Genomic DNA, 21,681 nt, shown 5'->3' on the forward strand with positions numbered 1-21,681 from the left:
GAGGGGTTAAAAAAAATGAGAGAGAAAGAGGATGTAACAAATTGTACTCAGGGCAAAGAGAAAGACAGACACAGAGAAAGAATCTTCTATAGCGTGATTAAGAATCAGTCAGGATGTGTTAAGAGAAACCCAGATTCAAAATGATTTAAATAATAAGGAAATGCACCACATGTAACAAAGAAGGCCAGGCAACAGAGTTGGTTGAGTCAGTAGCTCATGAATGTCATGGAGATTCCAGATGCTTTTTCTCTCTCCACTCTGTTGGCCTTGGTGTGTTGCATTTCTCTTAAGGCTGGCTCCTTTCCTGGCAGCAAGATAGCTACAGCAGTTTCAAGGGGAATGAGATTTCCATGACTGGCTAGAACTAATTGATCTGGAGTAGAATCTGCACCTGGGAATAAACCTCAAAGAACGTTATATTGCTACCATCATCTGACTGTTCAGGGCAGAGTTGGAAACATGGTGGCCCATGGGCCAAATTATTCTTGCAGATAGTTTGTTTGACTAGTATAGCATTAAAAAAATTGAATGAGCTGCTTACATTTAAAGGCAGGGAATTTTGTTTATTTTAAGAATTGTATTTCTGCATTATCTTAAAGAATCCAAAGATCTGGCTAACTGTGCCTGCATTGCACTTAGCTAAAATTGGCTGGAGTGGATTAGCTACTGCCCCTTTAGACAGAGTATTCTAATTCCAACTTACTGGAGCCTCATCATTCCCTAAAATATTATAAACTGGTCTGCTTTACTCAAGTTACCTACTGAGCCTTTTATTGGGGAAATTACTCCCAAAGATTTTTAAGAGGCTTGTGGTGTTTTTGCACCCATAAACATGTCTCTTGTAGGCATTTGTCCAATAGTTCAAAAGAAATGAGGGTAAGGGCCATATCTAGCTGGAGGGTGTGTCTTTGCCAACTCTATTATTAATTAGCTATGTGACCTTATTAACTCATAATTTCTATAGCCATAAAATTTAGCAATTGACACCTGTCTCCAATAGGAATGTCACAAAGATAAAGAACTTCTTTAACTTCAAAGGAAGGAAGGAAGGATATATTTTTTATTTATATTTTATTAATGAAAGAATTGCTTTCATATTTATGTTTGGATAGCCAAGAACCAAATAAATTTTTTTTACAGGTTTTTCGGTTAAATATTAGTTATTCTTACCATTTGTAAAACCTTTGGTTCAAGGATATTTGCCTGTTAGTTGCAGTCTTGAAACATACTTACAGGGTAGCCATATCACTTACTAGTTATGTCACTCGGCATTGGTTAGGCAAAATTAAAGTTTAAGAGGAACCATTAAAAATTGAATATTGGATTTGTAATATTTTCTATACTTATAATTGTGAGAGAAAAGCAATGGCTTTCAACATTATAATAAAGCTTCTTTTCTTTAATTATAAAATATTTCAAACAAAGAAAAAAGACAGAATATAACAAACATCTGTGTATCAACTACTCAGGTGCCATATTTGTCTCAGATTTTAAAAAATATTTAAAAAAAAAATCAGTCATTACAGACACAGTTGAAACTCTCTGTGTACATCTCTTCAATCTCATTCTTCACTATATGTACTCGGAGATAATAACCACTACACTGAATCTGGTGTTCATTATTCCTATGCACATTTGAAACTTTTAAACCACATATGCATAACTCTATAAATAATGTTTTGTATGTTTTCAATTTTATAATCATGGTATCATAATATACATATCCAACTATAACTTTTTTCCCTCAACTTTGTTTTTGAGACTTATCCACTTTAATACATGATACTAAGGATCATTAATTTTAAATAACGTATGTTACCCCATTATATGGAAATCTCACATTATTTTAGTAAATTCTTTTACTGATAAACATTTGGGTGGTTTTTACAGAGATTTTTTATACATCACACTGTTTGTTGTACTATCTGGGGTGCATATAAATAAAGCTCTGCCTCAGAACACACCACATGGTGTTGTGACTATGAGAAGCAGCTCAATCAGAAATCAAGCTGTCTTTTGTAACTTATAATTGGCCAGAGGGAATCACATGCTGACTATAAATGTCAGACTCTTGAAAAGTAAAGATAGAGTTTGAAGGAATCCACACTATACAGAGGATGAATACTGATTCCTCTTTACTACAAAACATCAAAATACACTACTGTGAACTCTGATGCTCTTCTTCAAATGTCTGAATTTTGGATTTAGCTCTCTGGTGTCAGTGGAGTTCAGTAATTGGTTTCTGAACTGGTAATATGATATTACCCTTGGATGAGCATAAATAGACAAAAGTCCAGGCTTATTTTTCTTCCTCAGGGCTTAGGAAATGTGACAAATTTCAGATGCTAAACCAACATTAGGTTTCATAGCATAAAACCAACTTAGCATAATTGATATGGAGCTCATAATTCAAACCACTGCTAATTTTCCCCAATTAAAGTGTCCAAAAACATATGAAATATTCAAATCAATCAAACATCTCCTACCTAAACTTTGGTTTTAAGCGTCCCTGAAAGAGAATGCCTATTCTGACTGTCCTGTCAATGGTACTCAGATTCAATTGTTCTGGAGGTTGACTGCCTATCTTTTAGAGTCTTCAAATACCATTTGTAATCTGGATTAGTCTCATGGCTCCCAAGTCTTCTTCATTCAAGTCGGATGAGATACCAGTCAATCTAAGTTAAGCAATTCTGTGGTAATAACCCCCTAAGTGAAATTACTTACAGTAAAGTTTATTTCTCTTCATGTTATTTGGCAATCACAGTCATCTTCAGCTTTGTTCCATCATTCTGGAAACCAGGTGAAGGAGCATTCCTCTTTGGCACATGCTGTTCTTGTTGCAAAATGAAAAGAGAGACAATAGAACCAAGTGACAACTCTTAAAGTTTCTGCTCAGCAGTGGCGTATATTACTTCCTTTCATATTTCATTGAACAAATCAAGGCATAAGGCCAAACCTGCCATTCGACAAGTCGGGGGAGGTAAAGTGCCATTGGGAGGGACAAAAATATTTGGGAACAGCAATACAATCCACCTCTGAGGTTGTTTTCATTCTCAAGGTATCCTTTTGATTAACTTTTGGACTATTTACAAAATTAGAGTATTTTTAAGTTTTGCTAGTATACAAGTAAGACTTCCTTATCTCTGGGATGGGGTTTAGTCTAATTTAATATTTTCTATGAATCTACAAAAAAATAAGAATTAAAATCACTTTGAGAAATCAGTAAATATCTGGAGGCCCATGCATGTAATTGTGATCTAAGTATACACAATATTAACTTATAAACTGAACAAATTGAAATCTCTACCATATCACTCTGAATGAAGGAACATAACTGATTACCACCCCACTTCCATTCTGGCCATCAGGGGACCATCAAAAAGAATTTCATATAGTATTTTGCTTGTTTATTTATTTGGTGAGGAAGATTCACCCTGAGCTAACATCTATTGCCAATCTTCCTCTTTTTTTTTTTTTTTTGCTTGAGGAAGATTAGCCCTGAGCTGACATCTGTACCAATCTTCCTTTACTTTGAACATGGGACACCTCCACAGCATGGCTATGATGAGTGGAGTAGGTTCACGCCTGGAATGCAAACCCGCCAACCAGGGCTGCTAAATCAGAGCACGTGGAACTTTAACCACTTGGCCACAGGCTAGCCCCTATACTTAGTATTTTAAATGAGACAATTCAAATGGTCTCTTCAGATTTGACAAAAATCTGTCTTGCCATTTTTGTGTGATGTTGCAAGGAACAGAAGTTTAATTTACATAGGTGCAAATGGTAGATTTTTAGATTTGGTTATGTGTGACATGTACATTCAGGCCTTTTCTTTTTTTGGTCTAGCAGATCTTTCTTTTGTATTTTTTAAAAGTTATTTGTAAATAGTATCTTGGGCACTGAGCCTAGCTTAGCTTAATCTGACTGTCTTTGCAGCAGTCTCTTTCTATTTTAAGATACTTTGGAAATTATTGGTTTGTTTTCTAAAAAATGAAGTAAGTAAACGATCTCATTTTGGGGAGCTGGCTTCTTTTTAAGTGATATTTATGATTAGATGGTTTAAAACAATTCCCAGTTTGACTTTTCAATAATAGAAGTGACAACTAATCACACTGCACAACAAAATTATAACTATAATTATTATTATATATTATGTATTATATACATATTATATATTATATTATATATTATATATTATAACTATAATTATTATTATATCTAACAATTATGGAGTGCTACTGGCATTGTTCTGAGTACTTTACACATATTGATTCATTTAATCCTCGTAACAACCCTATGAGATAAGATACCAGTATTATCCCCATTTTATAGATGAGGGATTTATAATACCCTAATATAGATCTAAATTCAGCTTTGGAAAAATAAGTCATGTTTGGCAGGGTTGGTCAGCGAGGCTAGGAAGTTGGCCAGTTAAAGCAGGAAACCAACAGAAGAAAGGGAAGTGGTAGCAGAAGCTTGTTTAGAAGTTTCCTGAACCTTATTCTCTAAGTAGAAGAATTTCAAACATAAAAACCTTAGGCATTTCTTTTAAGCTGTTGGTCAAAGGAGAATTATTTTCTATTTAGCTCTAGATCAATAAATAATAACATTTTAGTATTTGTGGAGGGCAAGATCAGGAAATTATATATAATCTTGAAATATTAGCCTTTTCTAATCTTCAAAAGAACACAGAAGCTCAGGAATTGTTCTAGTTAGAATAGATACAAAGTGCAGAAATTCCAGTTTTCTCTTTCCATGTTTGATTATCTTCTCAACGGCTATGGGAACACAATCTGTTGCGGGATAGCTGCACTTAACTGGTAGCAAAGAGGAAGTCTAAGAGGAGCTCTGACAACCTAGCCACATGTTAATCTGGAGAGAAATTTCCTATTTTTAGATGTTTTGGTGGACTATCGTATGTGCATAAAATGTTTTTATAGAGATAGACTGTTTTATATGATGATATGATTTAATAAATAATTAACCTAATGGAAATAGTAATTAACTCCAATTCACAGTACTAAAGTTGTATTTGACTAAAAAAACCCATTAAAGACTTAAAAAATGATATAAGATGAAGAATCAAGTGAAAGTATTAGTGAGTCACATTTTTAATCTATTTATAGTAGTTTCAATTTTCTGTTTGTAACATCTTCATTGGTCTTCTCAAAGAAGGGGTTAAATTTCAGTGGACTCTAAGTTCTTCTAAATATTAGGAGTAACATATGTCTACTCTTACCAGCTCATCCCTGAAAATAGAAACTCTAGAAAATAATCTATTGCTAAATTTACTTTCTATATTTGTTAAGTATACTATAAGGTATTTAATCCTTTAAATATTGGAAAGAATTTTCATAGGAAAATTAGAGAATCTAAAAGAAAAACCAGGAGGAAAATAATAACTGAATTTGTCAATAGCTTGGATGTAGTAGAGAGAAAGGAGGCAGGCAGTCAAAATTGATAACTAGTTATATGCATAGTTATATCTATCTAAGAGATTGGACAATATACAGGCCTATGTCATTGATAAGTCAGATTAGAAAGGTTAGGAAGATGTAGTATTTGTTACCTTTCCTCCAAAACTTGATATTCCTTTTCCTGAATATATTATTACTTTGACTCATCAAATTTTAGTGAAAAGTAATGTTAAGTAGTAATAAAATCCCTCTAAATAATTTGCAATCATATTAACTTTTTTTAAGGTGATTAAATGCGTTACACATGATAGCTTTTTCCATGTTCTTCCAGTTAAGGAGCAGACAGAAAAAACTTAAACATGGCAAGACCGTGATATGCCAAAGGTCACATAACCTGTGAGTACAGCCTATTATTAATCTAGTATAATATTTTAAGATTCATTAGATTACTAAATCTGGTGATCAATTAATGATGCACCTGACACACACCCTTCCTGTTTCATAAAAATCATCCCATTAACCTTTGTGGATCTATGCGTTTAAACCTAAGTGTTTCAGGACATCGTCTGAAAACATTTCTGGCGTGGAGTGGAGTGTATCTGTAGGCTCAGAGAAAAATTCAGTTTTCAGATCCTTGGCTCTTTTACTACAAGTCCAAAAGGACAAATGGATAAAGTAATACAGTAGTCGGAAACGACTTAGAGAACCAGTATTAGGATGTTTCTATTTTAAAACGATGAAGCAGCTTTTAAAACAGACAAGTATCTACAATTTTGCTTTCAGCAAACTAGTGTTCAAGGAATCATTGCTGTTCAAAAATAGTTTTGAGATGCTGATGTAAATTTTAAAAAAATATTTTTTAAAAAGGAAAGCAGTCGTATTCTGGCATTTCCCTCTGTCTTTGCCCTCCTCTAGAACTCCAACCCTTCACATGGCTAAGTCGCATAGCTGAAAGGATTTTGCTCATTTTTTCCAAAACACTTCACATCTGGGTAGTCGCCAACCATGGAAAGTTTCAAGTAAATGCAACATTTGGGAGAGGGCCGAGGCTCCTCTAGGGCAGCCTTCTCGGGCCCGCGTCCCTCAGTCGCGTCGCCACACGCCCTCACCAGGTAGCCGAGGGCCAGCTGCAAACTTGGACCAGCCAAACTCCGACGGCCCGGCCGGACGCCAGCTCCGGCCAACGCCAATGACCGCCGGCCTCTCGGCTGCGGGGGGCTCTTGCTCATCAGTCTCCCCAGCAGTTCGAGGCCCCACAGTCCCGGAGCCCCTGTGCTTCACAAATGACGAGACTCCGAGACCCCAGCTCCCAACTAGGGCAGCATCGGAGCTGGTCACGAAAGAGGAACGGGCTACTCAGGACCCGGCCCAACTCCCCCGTCTCACACGTCAGTGTGACTCTTCTCCCCGCCCACCGCCGGTGCCCCGCCCAACTCTTCGCGCACCCGGCGCCGAGAGAAGTTTGACTGCTCTAGTAACCAATCAGAAGAGAGGTCGAAGAGCTGAGCCAATTAGAGCAGGCGAAGGGGGCAGGACGCCGGCGTCCTCCCGCCCCCGCCAGGGGGAGCGGGGAATGTCTCCAGCCCTCCCCTGCGCTTCAGCCTTAGTGCGGAGCCCTCAGGGGTGAGAAGAAGAGCGGTCGCGGGCAGCTCAGGAGCGGCAGCGGCGGCTGCGGGAGCCGGAACCACACCCACGTCCCTCTCCTTGTCCTCTCTTGCCCTCTCGGCGTCCTGCCGGAGACCGCGTTCCCGGAGGAGAGCGGCCGCCCACGCCCCGAGCATCCTCCCCTGTCCTGCGGGCGCTGACAGACTCGGCGGCATGATGCGGCTGCGAGGCTCGGCGATGCTGCGGGACCTGCTCCTGCGGCCGCCCGCCGCCGCCTGCGCCGCTCTGAGGCGGGCGCAGCCCCTCGGCACCTTGAGCCGGCGCCCCCGGGGCGGGGGACGCGCGGCTGCGAGCTCGGCGGCCGCCGCGCGGCTCTACCCGTGGTGGGGCGGGGGCGGCCGGCCGGCGGGACCCCTAACGCGGGGCCTCTCCAGCTCCCCCTCGGAGATCCTGCAGGAGCTGGGCAAGGGGGGCACGACGCCGCCGCCGCAGCAGCAGCCCGGGGCTACCCCGCCCGCGGCCCCGCCGGCGCCTGGCCCCAAGGACGGTCCCGGGGAGCCGGACGCGTTCGGCAACAGCGAGGGCAAGGAACTGGTGGCCTCAGGCGAAAAGTGAGTGTCTCGGCGAGACGAGGAGGCCTAGTCCCGCGTGGGGCCCAGGCTCGGGAGGGGCCTGCGGGGGGGTGGGAGGGGAGCGGAGGTTCGAGAAAGAGAAAGAAAGAGATGCCGGGCGGCCTGCGCCGTCTGCGCCATGTGATTAGGCCCGGCCCCGCCCGCGCCCCTCAGCTCGGCCCACACTTCCCTTCCCCGCTCCCGGCGCGGGCCGCCAGCGGGGAGCCGCGAGGGGCGGCCCGGGCCCCCCGCCCCCGCCGCCGCCCTGGAGCTGCGGCTGCCCGGCCCGCGCCGCCTGCTCCGTGCCCGGTCCTGGCTGCAGCGCCTGGCGCCCGCCCAGCCCTTGGTGGTGATGCCACACGAACGTCTCCAGCGAGTGACATTTGGGAGTCGGGCGTTGAGCAAAGCCTCTGCCTCCCTGACTCGTCGCTTTTCCAGGCTCGAGTGTCCTCTCAGCCTGCCCTCCTTCGATCTCTGCCACCATCATTTTGGAAGCCTGTGTAGCCGAGTATGCTTAGTATTTCTGGAGTGGCCCCTGCAGGCCTGTGTAGAGCCATCTGGGGCACCGGAAATAGTGTTTCTGAAACGAGGTGAGGAAGAAGAGAGTCATGTGGCCGAGAAGATGGGGCACGCAGTACAGACCACCTGTTTGCCCTGGGGACCAGCTTTGGCCTGTCTGATGTCTTCCATGAAATGGGCGCATTTTTGGGGTGGGGGGCGTCAAAATAGCCAAGATGAAATGTGATGGGTAAAACTAACTGAAAAATCCGAGGAAAGTAGCTTTTGTGATTTAAATTGTGGTAGGATATTAACTCATCTATACTGCACAGCAATTTAATCTTAAAATTGGTTTTTCTTACGTAATTTCCCGGATATTTTGTTTTGTGTGGTATAAATGGACACAAACTTTGTTTTCCCAATGTGAGTAAAAGTATACCTGTCTGCCCTCTTTATACCCTTCTGTTTTTCTGACTTTGTGCTGACGTTATGTGACTGTTTTGTCTCCCTTTTACTGATGTTACTACTATCTCCAGCTCCGGAGTACCTTAAGTCAGGCTGAAAGAGTGATTCTTAAACTTTCAGTCTCAGGCCTGCATAATATTTCCTGTAATTGAAGTTGGCACCTTCCTAAAACATTCCAATCTGAAGTTGTTTTCCCAGACTGAAAAACGTTATTTAAAAAAAATCATTTGGTGATGGGCAAAATTTGTAGTATTCTGTGATAATGGTTTTGTGCTGCGAAGTAGCCTTATGACCGTGGGCAGATCATTTAACATCTTTGGTTAGATGATTCATATCCCTTCAAGTTCTAAAAAGCTGGACTTTTGTTAAATTTTTACCTCTCTAATGTTTTTTAGGGACTAGAATATGTGTGCTTAATCTTATCTGATACTCAGTTTTGCCTTGACATCTGGTTTACCAGGCATGTAACTAGTTTAAATACGCTCAGAGTGACAGAATTGCAAAATGCAATTATTAGCATTTAAAAATCCTTCAAGGTCCTAGGATGGGAACTGCTTTCTTTCCATTGAAAATATGTCTTCCATTGTCTCTTCAGTGACCCTAGTGTCCCTCTTCCGCTTTGTCAGATAGGAAATTGAGCTTCTTTTGTGATTTACATGTTTCCCAGAAGCTTTTAGCTTCATTGCCTTCTAAATAAGAAATCATCTCGTAGCAATAATTTTGAAACACTATTTTGGCTAATACTTATTGACAGCCCTCTATAAAAAATGTCCCATCCTGTGCCTGCTAACCTCCAAAGAAAACCAGTCTAGGGAGGGAATCCTTCAAGAATATTTGCTCAGATACTCTGGAAGTTCAAATTGCCAATAAGATAACCTTGTTTACCATAGTTCAAAGGAGTTTATTTTTTTGCCACCAAAATTTGAAGTAATAACTAGATTGGTTCAGGAGCAATCCGAGTATCTGATAATCCTGAGAGTTTTCAGTCAGTGTTATCAGGAGTGAACCCCAACTATCTCCAATTTACATATAAAGTGAGGAACGCTGGCTTCAAGATTGAAACAAAATTTTAATCTGGTTAACGATTCTGTTTCTTGAATGATTTGGTTTTCAAATGTAGCTTTCCTCCTTTGACCCCTTCCATTTTGCCTTTATGTGATAAACGTTTCTCTTATTCTGGGAGGTAAGCCTCTAGTTGATCCTGTTATCCTGTCTAATGCTCAGCTTCCAAAGCATAGGTCATCCCTCCGTCAGCAAGCCACCTGGAATGCCAGCACTCAGGACTCTGGCAGGTCTCATAGAGGGTAATTAAAAGAAATAGCCCCATGAAAATTAAAGGAGCTAACATTTTGTAAAAGGCTTAAGGCAATATTTGGCTTTTGTTAAATACTACATAACTGTGTATTAAATAAGAGTAAAATTGCTTCATTTATTGTAAAACCTGACAAAGACATTAGCCTTTGAATTTTAGGGTCACACATGAGAAATTTCTTTTTGTTTTTCTGTTTCCAGAAAAAAATTTCTCTTGAGAAATTGTTGTGTTTCTTATATGAAACTATAATCGTGTGCTGCGATCAGTGATGGACTGCAAATACGACAGTGGTCCCATAGGATTAGTACCATACAGCCTAGGTGTGTAGTAGGCTATACCATCTAGGTTTGTGTAGGTGACGTTCACACAGCGACAAAATAGACTGACGTCAAATTTCTCAGCACATATCCATGTCGTTAAGCGATGCATGACTGTATGTGGGTTGCACTGTTTACCTTTTTGCCCTGCTTGCCAGTAAGCTCAGAGTGAGTGTAATACTGAACCATAGCAATTTTATTAGTTTACATGGCTGGGATACTTTTCCTCCTTTCCTTGGTCTGACTTTATGTTTTATTAACCTTCCCATATTGTATTCTGGAAGGAGTTGGCGTATAAGCAAGTTATCTACCTACTTTTTGTTCCATTTGTTCACCTCTTTGAACCATTGTCATCATAGGCTGTGCCATCTCCTTCAACCAACTTCAATTCTGGTTTAGGTTCCTGGTTAGGTTAAGATTTTACTACTATCTTAAATATTTTATGGAAAAAATGTAATGTCTTTGCTCAGTTTTCCCTCCAGTGCTCTTATTTAATTTTGTTAACGTCATTCCATTATTTTGAAAACCACTTTGCTTGCCTCTCTTCTCTTTAAATGGTTCTCTTTGCTTTCCTGGGGGTTGTGGGGTTTGCTCACTGGGTAAACTCTGAGCCTGAGGTCTCTGCTTCTTTCCCACTTGTCTGCCTTCTCAACAGCATATGCCTTCTCTCAGCTTTGACTCTCATCTTTGTGTAGGTAATATTTCATCTCTTATCCAACCTCCATTTCCACATTGGTCTCCACATATCTGATGACTTAAATTTGAAATCTGTACCTTCATATCCATTCTTTTGTCTCATTTCAATCTATTTTGTGTGCTGTTTTGAGATTAATCATAGAGTTTTAATTTCAAAATATCACTGTCCTTCCAGAAAACCAATACAGACTGGAATGAGCAATGTATCAAAGTCACAAACCATGCTATAGCACTCAAGGTTCTTGAGTAACCTTTATGCCAATGCTTGCCCATTGGCATAAAATGGGTGTTTTTATCACAGTCTTCTCTGTCAAGTGTAGCATGCTTCATTTCTGAAATGAAAAGCCCAGAAGTATATATCCTATCTTAGTGAAGGGTCCCTGGGAGAGTCGGCAGGTGGGGAAGAGAGGGCATTTTTAAGTTATTTTTTGTTTGGGCATTTTATTGTTTAATTAGAAAGGAAAAGAGAGATAATAGAGAAGGACTAGGCTGGGAAAATATCAACACATGTATACTCTTTAGAAAATAGGTAATTCATACAGGGTACGATATTGAAAGTATTCCATTAAAACAACAATGAGATCATTTTTACTCTATCAGATTGGCAGATGTTAAGTCAAATCAAGTGATGCAAAGGGTGTGGAAAATAGGAACTCTTACATTGCTGGTAGAAGTATAAAATTAGTTCATCTATTCTGGAGGGCATTTTCGTAGTATGTTAAAAGCTGCATAGTTATGATGCAATAATTGTACATTTACTCATCTACACAAAGTCAGGGCATTCTTAAAATACATTTTTACTTAAATAAGCATATTTAAAAATATATTAAAAGTGAAAGTGAAGCAAAAATGACTTCAGTTAGCTTCACATAGTATGCGTTTGTTTGTGTGGTTCATATTTATTCTTAGATGGAAAGTGAGGGGCAAAGAATTACATTGCATGCTGTGAGAATTGAATTTCAAAGTAAGATTAAATAGCTCTGCTTTTCAGCTGGGTCTATAGAAGAGTACTGATAATAGATTTGAGACAGTATTTGGCAGATAAAGATAGTGTATTTTGGAATTGAAAAACAGAACCTTATTGAGATAGGTGACAAATTATATTATGATCCCTTAATAATACATTTGCTTTTAATTTGTAAAAGTGAACAGTTTTACAATTCACTTGAACTAAAATGAAGATTAAAAGTATATTTAATTTTCGAGGAGGGGCTTCTCAATGAACCTCTCAATCATTTTATTTGTGATTTCCTCAATATTAAAAATTTTTTCGGGGCCGGCTCCATGGCCGAGTGGTTAAGTTCGCGCGCTCCGCTGTGGTGGCCCAGGGTTCAGATCCTGGGAGCGGACATGGCACCGCTCGTCAGGCCACGTTGAGGCAGTGTCCCACATCCCACAACTAGAAGGACCTGCAACTAAGATATACAACTATGTACGGGGGCGTTGGGAAAATAAAGCAGAGAAAAAAAAAGAAGATTGGCAACAGTTGTTAGCTCAGGTGCCAATCTTTAAAAAAAATTTTTCTAGGTTACAGTTATCAGTGAGTTTTAGTTTTGTTTTAATGGCAAGTCATAACATACATCATAACATTTTTTGCTGCCTTATGTTTACATTAAACCACACTCGTCTGTTTAGCCATTGATGCATCTGTACATGATCTGTAATTAACGCACTGCATGCTACTAATTGATTTTTAGATGAAATTCATGGAAAGAACATGAATAAGATCCTCAAGCTTAGTCTCCTTGAATTTTAGCTGCTTGTTTTCAGGCTTTACTGTTCTACAAAGAAGACTGCCTACCTCAAAATCAGCTAACTCAGGAAGTGACTACCAAAGAGTATTCAGTCTTTTTTGTGAGACAGTATGTAGGGAAAAGTAATGGTGGTGGGGGGGTTCCATGATTCTAGTCTGAAAAAGATAAATGTCACCTTGAAGAGAAATTTGTTGAAGATATTTGTCAGTTTCTTCAAGTTTAAAACATTGTTTTACATCAGTAAAAAAGCTCTTCTCCTTCCTTGTGATACGGAGGTGAAGAAAAATTATGGCGGTAGAAACTGAAAAGCTAATTGTAGGATTTGCATTCTTTAAGGAGCTCAATCTTTAACTCCTGTGTGAACCAAGGAGTTGCCTGTCTGTGCCTTTTCACCTTTTGAGTCATTTGCTAGTAAGAGGAGTGCTTAAAGCAGAGTGAACAGACGTATTATAAAAATGTCTCCTCATTATTGATATCTCTGAGATAAATAGCTTTCAGGTAGAGACACTTACTATGATTTTATCCTGGATCTACTCAGGTATAAAATTGCTTTCGTTATGAAACAGGGTGCATGTGACTGATTACTGCACTCGCTGATTTTTGTGACCACCTACAATGTAGTAGAAGCAAAATGTTAACGTGTCTTGGCTTCCTTTAAGAAGTATTCTCTTGGTGGTGTGTAATGTTATTGCTTACTGGTTTCTAAAGAAATGTTTATAGTGAGAACACTAATTTTAAAACATAGAATTAGTGATACTGCATAATGAACAAAAATTGATAGCTTTCAGGATTTAGAAATATGTTTTTGGGGCCGGCCCCGTGGCCGAGTGATTAAAGTTCACACTCTGCTTTGGCAGCCCCCAGGGTGTTGTGGCTTCCACTCCTGGGTGTGGATATGGCACCGCTCGTCAAGCCATACTCACGTGGTATCCCACATAGCACATCCAGAAGGACCTATAAGTAGAATATACAGCTATGTGCTGGGGGGCTTTGGGGAGAAGAAGAAGAAGAAGAAGAAGAAAAAAGATTGGCAACAGATACTAGCTCAGGTGCCCATCTTTAAAAAAAATTACTATTAAAAAATTTTTTTGCCTACTAATTTCTGGTGCAGCCTCTAAAGAAGATTTTAAAATTATCATTTGATGCAGATATTTTGAGTGACACAGGCACTTCCTTAGATTCTTGGTGGAAGTTATTGAAAGAGTACAGACTTTCTGAAGAACAGTTTTTAAACTATATGAAGAACTTTAAATATATTCATACTCTTTTAGGGACCTAGGCTAACAAAATAAACTGAGGTGTAGAAAGAAGATGTAGAAAGATTTATTCACTAATATTTTTGGCACAGTATTATACATATTAGAGAAAAGTGGGGAACAACTTGTGTTCACCATTATTGAAATGGTTAAGTAAATTATGCTACATCCAGTTAAGAGTCTTATTCAGTCATTTAAGAAGTATACAGATACTTTTTAGGGATATAAGAAAATAACATGTTAAGCCAAAAGTTGGAATACAAAATTTTCTGTTTGATAAGATCTCAAGTGTTCTTAAGCTTTTAAAAAATGCTTAGGAAAAGTAATAAAGAGAAATAAGGTGAAATGATATTAGCAGTTGTAAGAAGATATTGTTTTTCCTGCCTCCTTATAGTTAGTTTTAATATTTCTCATGATTTCTGTAATCAGAGGAACCACACCTGTTAAATCTTAAACTTGTAAATCTCTACTCTGCTGTCCTAGTGTGCTATCCTAATACCCTGTTTCTGGTACGTATGGCAGTAAGCACCATTACATTGGAACAAGTTGTGAAAAAAGATTATGAATAGATATGTACAGCTCCTGTTTATCAGCATTATCCAGTTGTATTCATTATTATCCTCAAACATAAAAGTTTTTAATTTGTAAACTATTCCTAGTGTAAGTCTCCTTAGAAAATGTTGCATATTTTTCTGCCATATTATAATGAATGCAGCTTAACATTTCTTGTTCAACTTATTTTTCTATAAGGGAACATTACTATACTGTGTGCTAAAATACACTGATGCTCTAAGGCAAGTGTTGGCAAACTTTTTCCCTGAAGAGCCAAATAGTACATATTTTTGGCTTTGTAGGCTATCTGGTCTCTGTTAACAAACTATTCAAATCGGCTGTTGTAGCAAAGCAGCCATAGTGCATAAATGAATAGGCATGGTCGTATTGCAATAAAACTTTATTTACAAAAACAGATGTCCTCTGCTGTATTTGCTGTTCGTGGCCCCTACACTAAGCTGTATTTGGTTGTGTAAGATGTTCCCTAAATACCCTGATTGGTTCAGCTTTGAATATGTTTGTTCTTTTGTGAATTTTTCTATCTTGCATCAGTTGCTACATCTTGTTTCTGTCCTTCATGTCTGCACTTTAGCTATTGTCTCTCTCTCTCACTTTCTGTACCCAGTTTCCCTTAGCTTTTGAAAAAGATTGTGGTAAAATACACATACATAAAATTTACTGTTTAAAACATTTTTAAGTGTACAGTTCAGTGGCATTAAGTATTCCTCTTAGTTTTTAAAGAACCCAGATAATTAAGCTTTATGTGTAAAATGCGTGTACATGGGTCCTTTATGTATACAGAGTTCCTGAGTGAGTGAAGTTTATGGTCTTTAATATAGGAATTTAGGAAGACGTCTATTTTTAGCAACTCAAAAAGTGAGAATTAGAGTTGGAAGTGGCTTTAAAGATATCTAATTCCACCTCTTTTTACATGTTTTATAAACTGCCCACAGATATTAAATGACGTAACCAGGTTCATACAATATTAGGACTTATTGTTTTTTAATCTAATATTAGCAGATTAATAAAATACTTAATTGAATTGATTACTTTTTTTAGGTTTGGGATTGGAAGAGACCTTGAAAACCCATCTACCCAGCTGATTTTTTTTTTTTTTCCTCTTCTGTTGTATTCCCTACAGGTTGTTGTTCATCTCTGCTTGACTACTTCCTTGACAAGAGAGTCACTGCCTTAGAAGGCAGCCAGTTCCATTTTCAGAGCTATTTTGTTTTTCCTCATGTGTAGCTGAAGTTTGCTTTTCATTAACTTCTACCTATATATTTTAGTTATTTCAAAGAAGTCATCTCTAGTGGGGTAGATTGTAGTGATAGAATTCACATAATATCTGTACATTGACAACTAGAATAATTTATTAAAGGATACTTGACTGAGGGTATACATTGTTGGAAGGACTAACAGACTTCCCCGTTAGGAACTTGATCTGCCCAGCTCCTTGTCTTCCAGTGGGAGAAAGGCAGACTCCCCCTTTTGGTTAGACTTCTAAAGCTGTACACATGGACAAGTTGCCCTCAGCTGATACAGATAGCCTGGCCACTTCCTCACATAAAGCTGGCTTTTGTGCTTCTTACTTTGGCTTGCTCTTGAATAAATTTCAGTACAGCCCAATCAAAACAGCAGCCCTAATTTGATATAATCTCATCCTCGCTTTGTAGAGGATGCAGTTTTAACAAGGCAGAACAACAATTTACTCATCTAACATAAGTAATTCACCTGTTAGCCTTTTGGCTAGAAAGTCTTCCGTATATAAGGAGTCTCATCTTTCATTCTTCTGAATGAACTCCAGGTATTCCTCCTAAAATGGAGTGTTAGCAACTGAGCACAGTTGGTGTGGCATAGCAGGAAGAATCTGAGACTAGGAATTAAGGACCAGCTTTCTAGGACTAATTCTAGTCTAGCCACTTAAGAGTTGTGTGACATTGGACATGTTGCTTGACTTTGAGACTCTGTCCTTATCTGTAAATTGGGGACAGTTGGCCCACCTTGCTTTACCACATAGAGTTTTAAGATAAAACAACAGCAAAAAGCCACAAAAGACGTAAGATTTTGTTTTTAAATTCCACCAGTAGCCTTGGGGCAAAATGACTTGGAGGATGAGCAGATTTTTTTCACTTTCTTAGGCTTATAATGGTATATGGCCACCCTCAATTCAACTTTCAGCCTCACAGATTTAAGCTACTAATTTGCTTGTGTTGATGGACACTTACTGTCAGACCCCTCTGAATTCAAAATGATAAACTGATTTAAAAACAACTCCAAATATTTTTTAAAGATCATTGTTTTAAAATGAAGACATAAATAAAAACACCAAAGTATTCTTTTGTGTTCTATTAGTGGAGCTCGTTTATTTTTTTAACCTAGTTGAAAAAACAGTTTTTTACTATCTGGTAGATTTAGCATACTAAAACTATGTGTTTGGGTTATGTGGGATTTGACACCCTTCCCCCGCCCCCCAAAAAAATTTAGAAAGGCATTTACCCCAACCTTGAAGCCTTATAGCTTGGAGGGGTCAGGTAATATGAAACATTATTTAACGAAATAAAGCAGTGTAGTTGGTTTCAGTTTTTTTCCCTCTTCTCCTTTTGCTGTTTTTAGTAAAGACTTGCTTTTCATTTTCATCCTTTTGTTTGATAGTAGAGGTTTTTCTTTTATAAAATTTTGGAACTGATGAGGATGTATTTTCAGTATTGCTCCTAATTATAAATTATAAATTTTCTTGATTTCTCCCACCCACCAAGGCAAAATTGAATGTTATTTTATACTTCCTAATACCTTTCTTAGACTTCTGTCATAGTACTTTGGCCACATTACTGTAGTCTTGCCTCTCCTAGGTGGCAACCTTACTTTGTTCATCTTTATATCCCTGATGGTTGGCACATTATACGCTGTATAAGAAAATTACAAAACTTAGTGATGCACTCAGTGTGTGCTAAAAAGAGGATAGAGAACCCCATTGGGGAAAACCCTCTGACACAATTGGAATGATCATTGATACCTTTAAGGTTTAGGAAGAGTAATGTTGTAGACAGAAGGCATATATAGGTAAAAAGTAAAGGTGAGATAGCAGGGCTTATTTATAGGTCGGTGAGTCTAGTCAATTACATTGGTGAATTATAAGTGATAAGTTAGGAATAGATTGTACAAAGTCAAGTTATAGAGAACTGAATACCAGACTGAGGAATTTTAATTGTCTTTTGGTATTGGGAAACTGGTTGATCAGTAAAATAAACAAAGACAGTGCCTCTTTTCATGTTGTAGAAGTTGGCCCTGAATTTAAACTCCATATGTAAATTTTGGGGAATGGTCTCCTCATTTATTGGTTGATTTATATAGATCTCTCTCAACCCTGAAAGTTAGGTGTTTTAACAGCTCATGGGTAGAAACAGGCACCTTAATTCATATATTATATTCTGTGCTCTAGCTGTTTGCTGTTCTTTGTAAACACCCAGTGAATGCTTACCTTCATGGCTTTGGATCATTCTGGTTCCTTTGCTGGAAATCGCTTTCTGTTGCCATGTTTCCAGCTCCTACCCATCTTTCAAGTCCAGCTCAAATTCCATCTCTTCTAGAAAAGCTTAACTTTAGTCCACAGTGAAGTAATTTTTCAGTGATAGGATCCCATAGTTCCTTTCTTGTAATTCCTTGTAATGTACGTCTCCTCTTTCCCTTTTAGACTGTAAGCAATGGCTAACATAATGCTGTACGTATTTTAGATGCCAGTTAAATACATGGGATTTTTTTCCTGTTTTTTTTAAAGAACTCATTTTTATTTTTAGGCAGGTATTTTATGAAGGTAAAGTAGGGAAAGGAATGGGAAAAGAAGGAACAAAATGATGGTGAAAGAATCTTAAAGGCAGAAATTAGAAAGGAAATGAGGTAGAATAAAAGGGAAGGAATAGGGGCTGGCCCCGTGGCCGAGTGGTTGAGTTCGCGCGCTCCGCTGCAGGCGGCCCAGTGTTTCGTTGGTTCGAGTCCTGGGCGTGGACATGGCACTGCTCATCAGACCACGCTGGGGCAGCGTCCCACATGCCACAACTAGAAGAACCCACAACGAAGAATACACAACTATGTACCGGGGGGCTTTGGGGAGAAAAAGGAAAAAAATAAAATCTTTAAAAAAAAAAAAAAAGGGGAAGGAATAATAAGGTGTGAAACAAGGATTTTTCTGTGAATTTCCTAATCTTCCCCTTACGTCCTATTTTAGTTGCTGAGTGTCATAACCATTTTATGTTTTTCCCTAGGGAATGTGGAGGGTTTACTTGGGTTTATCAATAATTGTTGATGTTACAATTTGAAAGCCTGCTATAATAATATTTTTTTTGTCATTAAAACTTAAGTTCTTTTCAAGGATTTCCTAGTTACTGTATAGCTACTGAAAACTGCAGTTATTTCAGCTTTTGAATTTTAATGGTAAAGCACATTATTGTGAAACGTTGCCACAAAGCCATATTAAATTTGTGGAGAGAAGAGGGAGTAATGTCAAGAAATATCTCTGGAGTACTACCTATTTGAAAATTTGGGGAGAATCTTTATATTTGTGGGCTCACCAGACTGTTGAAGTGAACTCATTCTCAAATCAGAGTCTGAACTTTTAAATGCTAAGATAGGTAGTACTTTCTTTGTATCAGTTTTGACCGTTTATTGTGTGGGCCTATTTTATAGGGATGACTTAAATCTCTCCTGTGGATAAAAATCAGTTTCTTGTCCAAAAGCAAGTAAATATTTACATTTTTTGCTTGCTGTGGCAATAACATGGTTATTTTAATTTTTTGCACTATGTACCATAAGCTAAAGAAGTGTATATTTTATGTTATTTACATAGCTTTTAGGCAAAGCAAATACCATTTACTAGTGTGATAAATAGAAAGCTTATTCTGCAGTTTTTGAAAATGATAAACTACCACTATCTAAAGTTTATTTGACAAACCATTTTCTGTAAATAATTGGTCTGTTATTTTCCACTGATTTTTTTGACAGCTGGCTCAATTTTTCTTTAAATATTAAGTCATCATTGTTGTTGAACACTGTTCAATGATTTTAGATCAGCGTAAGACCTAGAAAAATTGTACCTTATAAAAGTCATAACTAGCTAGTAAGTTTGAGAGCCAGTATACTGTAGCGGTAAATAGTTTGGACTCTGGAGCCAGAGAAATGGGGGTTCTAAATACATATATGCCCCTGTGCAGTCTTGGAAAGTTTCTTGACCCCTTTGAGCCTCTGTTTCCTCATCTGTGAAATGGGGATAGGGTCATTCATTTTTTTCAAGAAATAATAAATTTATTGAGTTTCTACTGTGCACCAGGAACCATACTATATTTTGGATAATAATAGTACCTCCTATCATAAGATCATTGGAGGGATTAAATTTGAATGCATGTAAAACACTTAGCAGAGTATTTAGGACATAAATGATCAATAAATTTTAGCTCTTATTGTTAAAATATCCCAAATACCTTTTTAAAAGTTCTGTAAGAGCCTAAATTGTGATAATCTTATGTGTTAGTTTTTTAAAAACATTGGCATGAAAGTCATATATTTCAAGGTTGACCCTGAAAACTAAGTTGGTGTAATAGCTTTGAGAACAAGTATAAATGATATTAATACTAACAGTAATGTTTCTTTTAGGAGAAATTTTATATATGTGTTTATAAATGTACATACTATGAACCAACTCTATATTTTGTTGTCTTCTTAAGGTAGAAATATATGGACTACTAACAGTAGGAAAGTAATTATATTAGGAAATAATTGAATACAAGTGGTCTTACTCAAGTATGGAATTATTATGTAATCTTTGGGTAGTCCAGGAAACATTTAGACACCTAGAAAAGTTTTTTTTTCTTTTAGATTGGCACCTGAGCTAACAACTTGCCAATCTTTTTTTTTTTTTTTTTGCTTTTTCTCCCCAAATCCCCCCAGTAGATAGTTGTATACTTTTAGTTGTGGGTCCTTCTAGTTGTGGCATGTGGGATGCCACCTCAACATGGCCTGATGAGCGGTGCCATGTCTGTGCCCAGGATCCAAACTGGCAAAACCCTGGGCTGCCGAAGTAGAGTGCCCGAACTTAACCACTCGGCCACAGGGCTGGCCCCAGGAAAAGTTCTTTTTAACAGTATAAAAACACGATTTTAAACAGACCTACACTATGTGACAGTTTATTTTATGGAAGTAATATATACAATTTTCCAATGAAAATTGCCATTATACCTATAAATAGTCTGGAATTGACTGTATTAAGTTCTGAATTTAAGAAAACAAGTATTCCCTCCTTCTTTTTGCTCTCTTTCTAGTTTTCTCTCTTGGTTTATTGAAACACAGGTAATGTTCTTTCCAGAATATTTTATGCATACACACATATATGTTTCCCTCTCCCGTTTTAATAAATAGTGATGGATGAGGAGGCGATTGGTTACCTTAGTTCTGTAATCTTGAGAACATCACTACAATACTTAATGATAGTCATTGATGTTCAAAGTAACAAAATGTGTGTTTTAGTTTCAGAGCCGTAAAAAAGACATTTAGCAGGTTTATTATAGTTTGTTTACTTGCAAGCTTTTCAGTGGCTAGGAAAAAATTTCTTGTTTAAATGTTTGGTTAATTATAGCATCTTATACTAGTTTATTTGTTAATGAAGATTTTAATGTATTTTTTATAGTGAAATTTTTATTCTAACAGTTTTTGTGGTTTGTGGCATCTGATCTATATATGTAAGCCTAGATCACTTTAGAAATAGTAACCACAACTACCATCAATTGAGAACTACTCTCTGCCAGGCAGTGTTAAAGATATTGAATGTATTGAGTCAGTTGATCCTCACAACCCTGTGAGGTAGGCGCTATTATCTAACTTTCTTAGATGAGGAAACTGAATCACAGAAAGGTTAATTAATTTCCCAAGATGACTCAGTAAATATTATAGCCAGGATTCAAGAACTTGTGTGCTAGTCTTTACTGTCTAGTACTTAATTGCTGTCTCCCCCAGATTTTACAATCATGTTAACTATGTGAATAATATATAAATAAAGTCATATTAATAAAACAACAACAAAACAAAGTGTTGGCTCTTACTTGAACATTTGCTGAGGTCTGTAAATAGTATTGAGTGATTGTATTAAGCTGTACAGAAAGTTATCATCATAACAGATGGCTGGGCATTAGTACCACAAGAAATGGTAATGAAG

The 21,681-nt window shown here is 38.1% G+C and overlaps 1 protein-coding gene and 1 long non-coding RNA gene across 8 annotated transcripts in view; one reads left to right on the forward strand and one right to left on the reverse strand.

The window, feature by feature from the left end:
• Positions 1-6,854, reverse strand: part of LOC139076663 (uncharacterized) — a 204,352-nt gene extending 197,498 nt beyond the window's left edge. For all 4 annotated transcript variants that reach the window (XR_011528491.1, XR_011528492.1, XR_011528494.1 and 1 more), the window contains exons 1-2: positions 6,527-6,854; positions 2,725-2,828 (exon numbers count right to left, since the gene is read on the reverse strand). This is a non-coding gene — a long non-coding RNA (uncharacterized lncRNA). The remainder of the gene's footprint in view (positions 1-2,724; positions 2,829-6,526) is intronic.
• Positions 6,855-6,991: 137 nt separating this feature from the next.
• The window catches only part of GLS (glutaminase), an 80,175-nt gene continuing 65,485 nt past the window's right edge, over positions 6,992-21,681 (forward strand). For 2 of the 4 annotated variants that reach the window (XM_070580469.1, XM_070580467.1), the window contains exon 1: positions 7,029-7,633. In XM_070580469.1, the coding sequence (XP_070436570.1) occupies positions 7,236-7,633 (398 nt within the window). In that variant the 5' untranslated portion in view covers positions 7,029-7,235. Of the gene's footprint in view, positions 7,634-7,805; positions 8,224-21,681 lie in introns of those variants that run through there. The other 2 variants (XM_070580468.1, XM_008516545.2) reach the window with 2 other exon arrangements.

The sequence above is a fragment of the Equus przewalskii genome, chromosome 17 (assembly GCF_037783145.1).
Source record: "Equus przewalskii isolate Varuska chromosome 17, EquPr2, whole genome shotgun sequence".
NCBI lineage: Eukaryota > Metazoa > Chordata > Mammalia > Perissodactyla > Equidae > Equus > Equus przewalskii.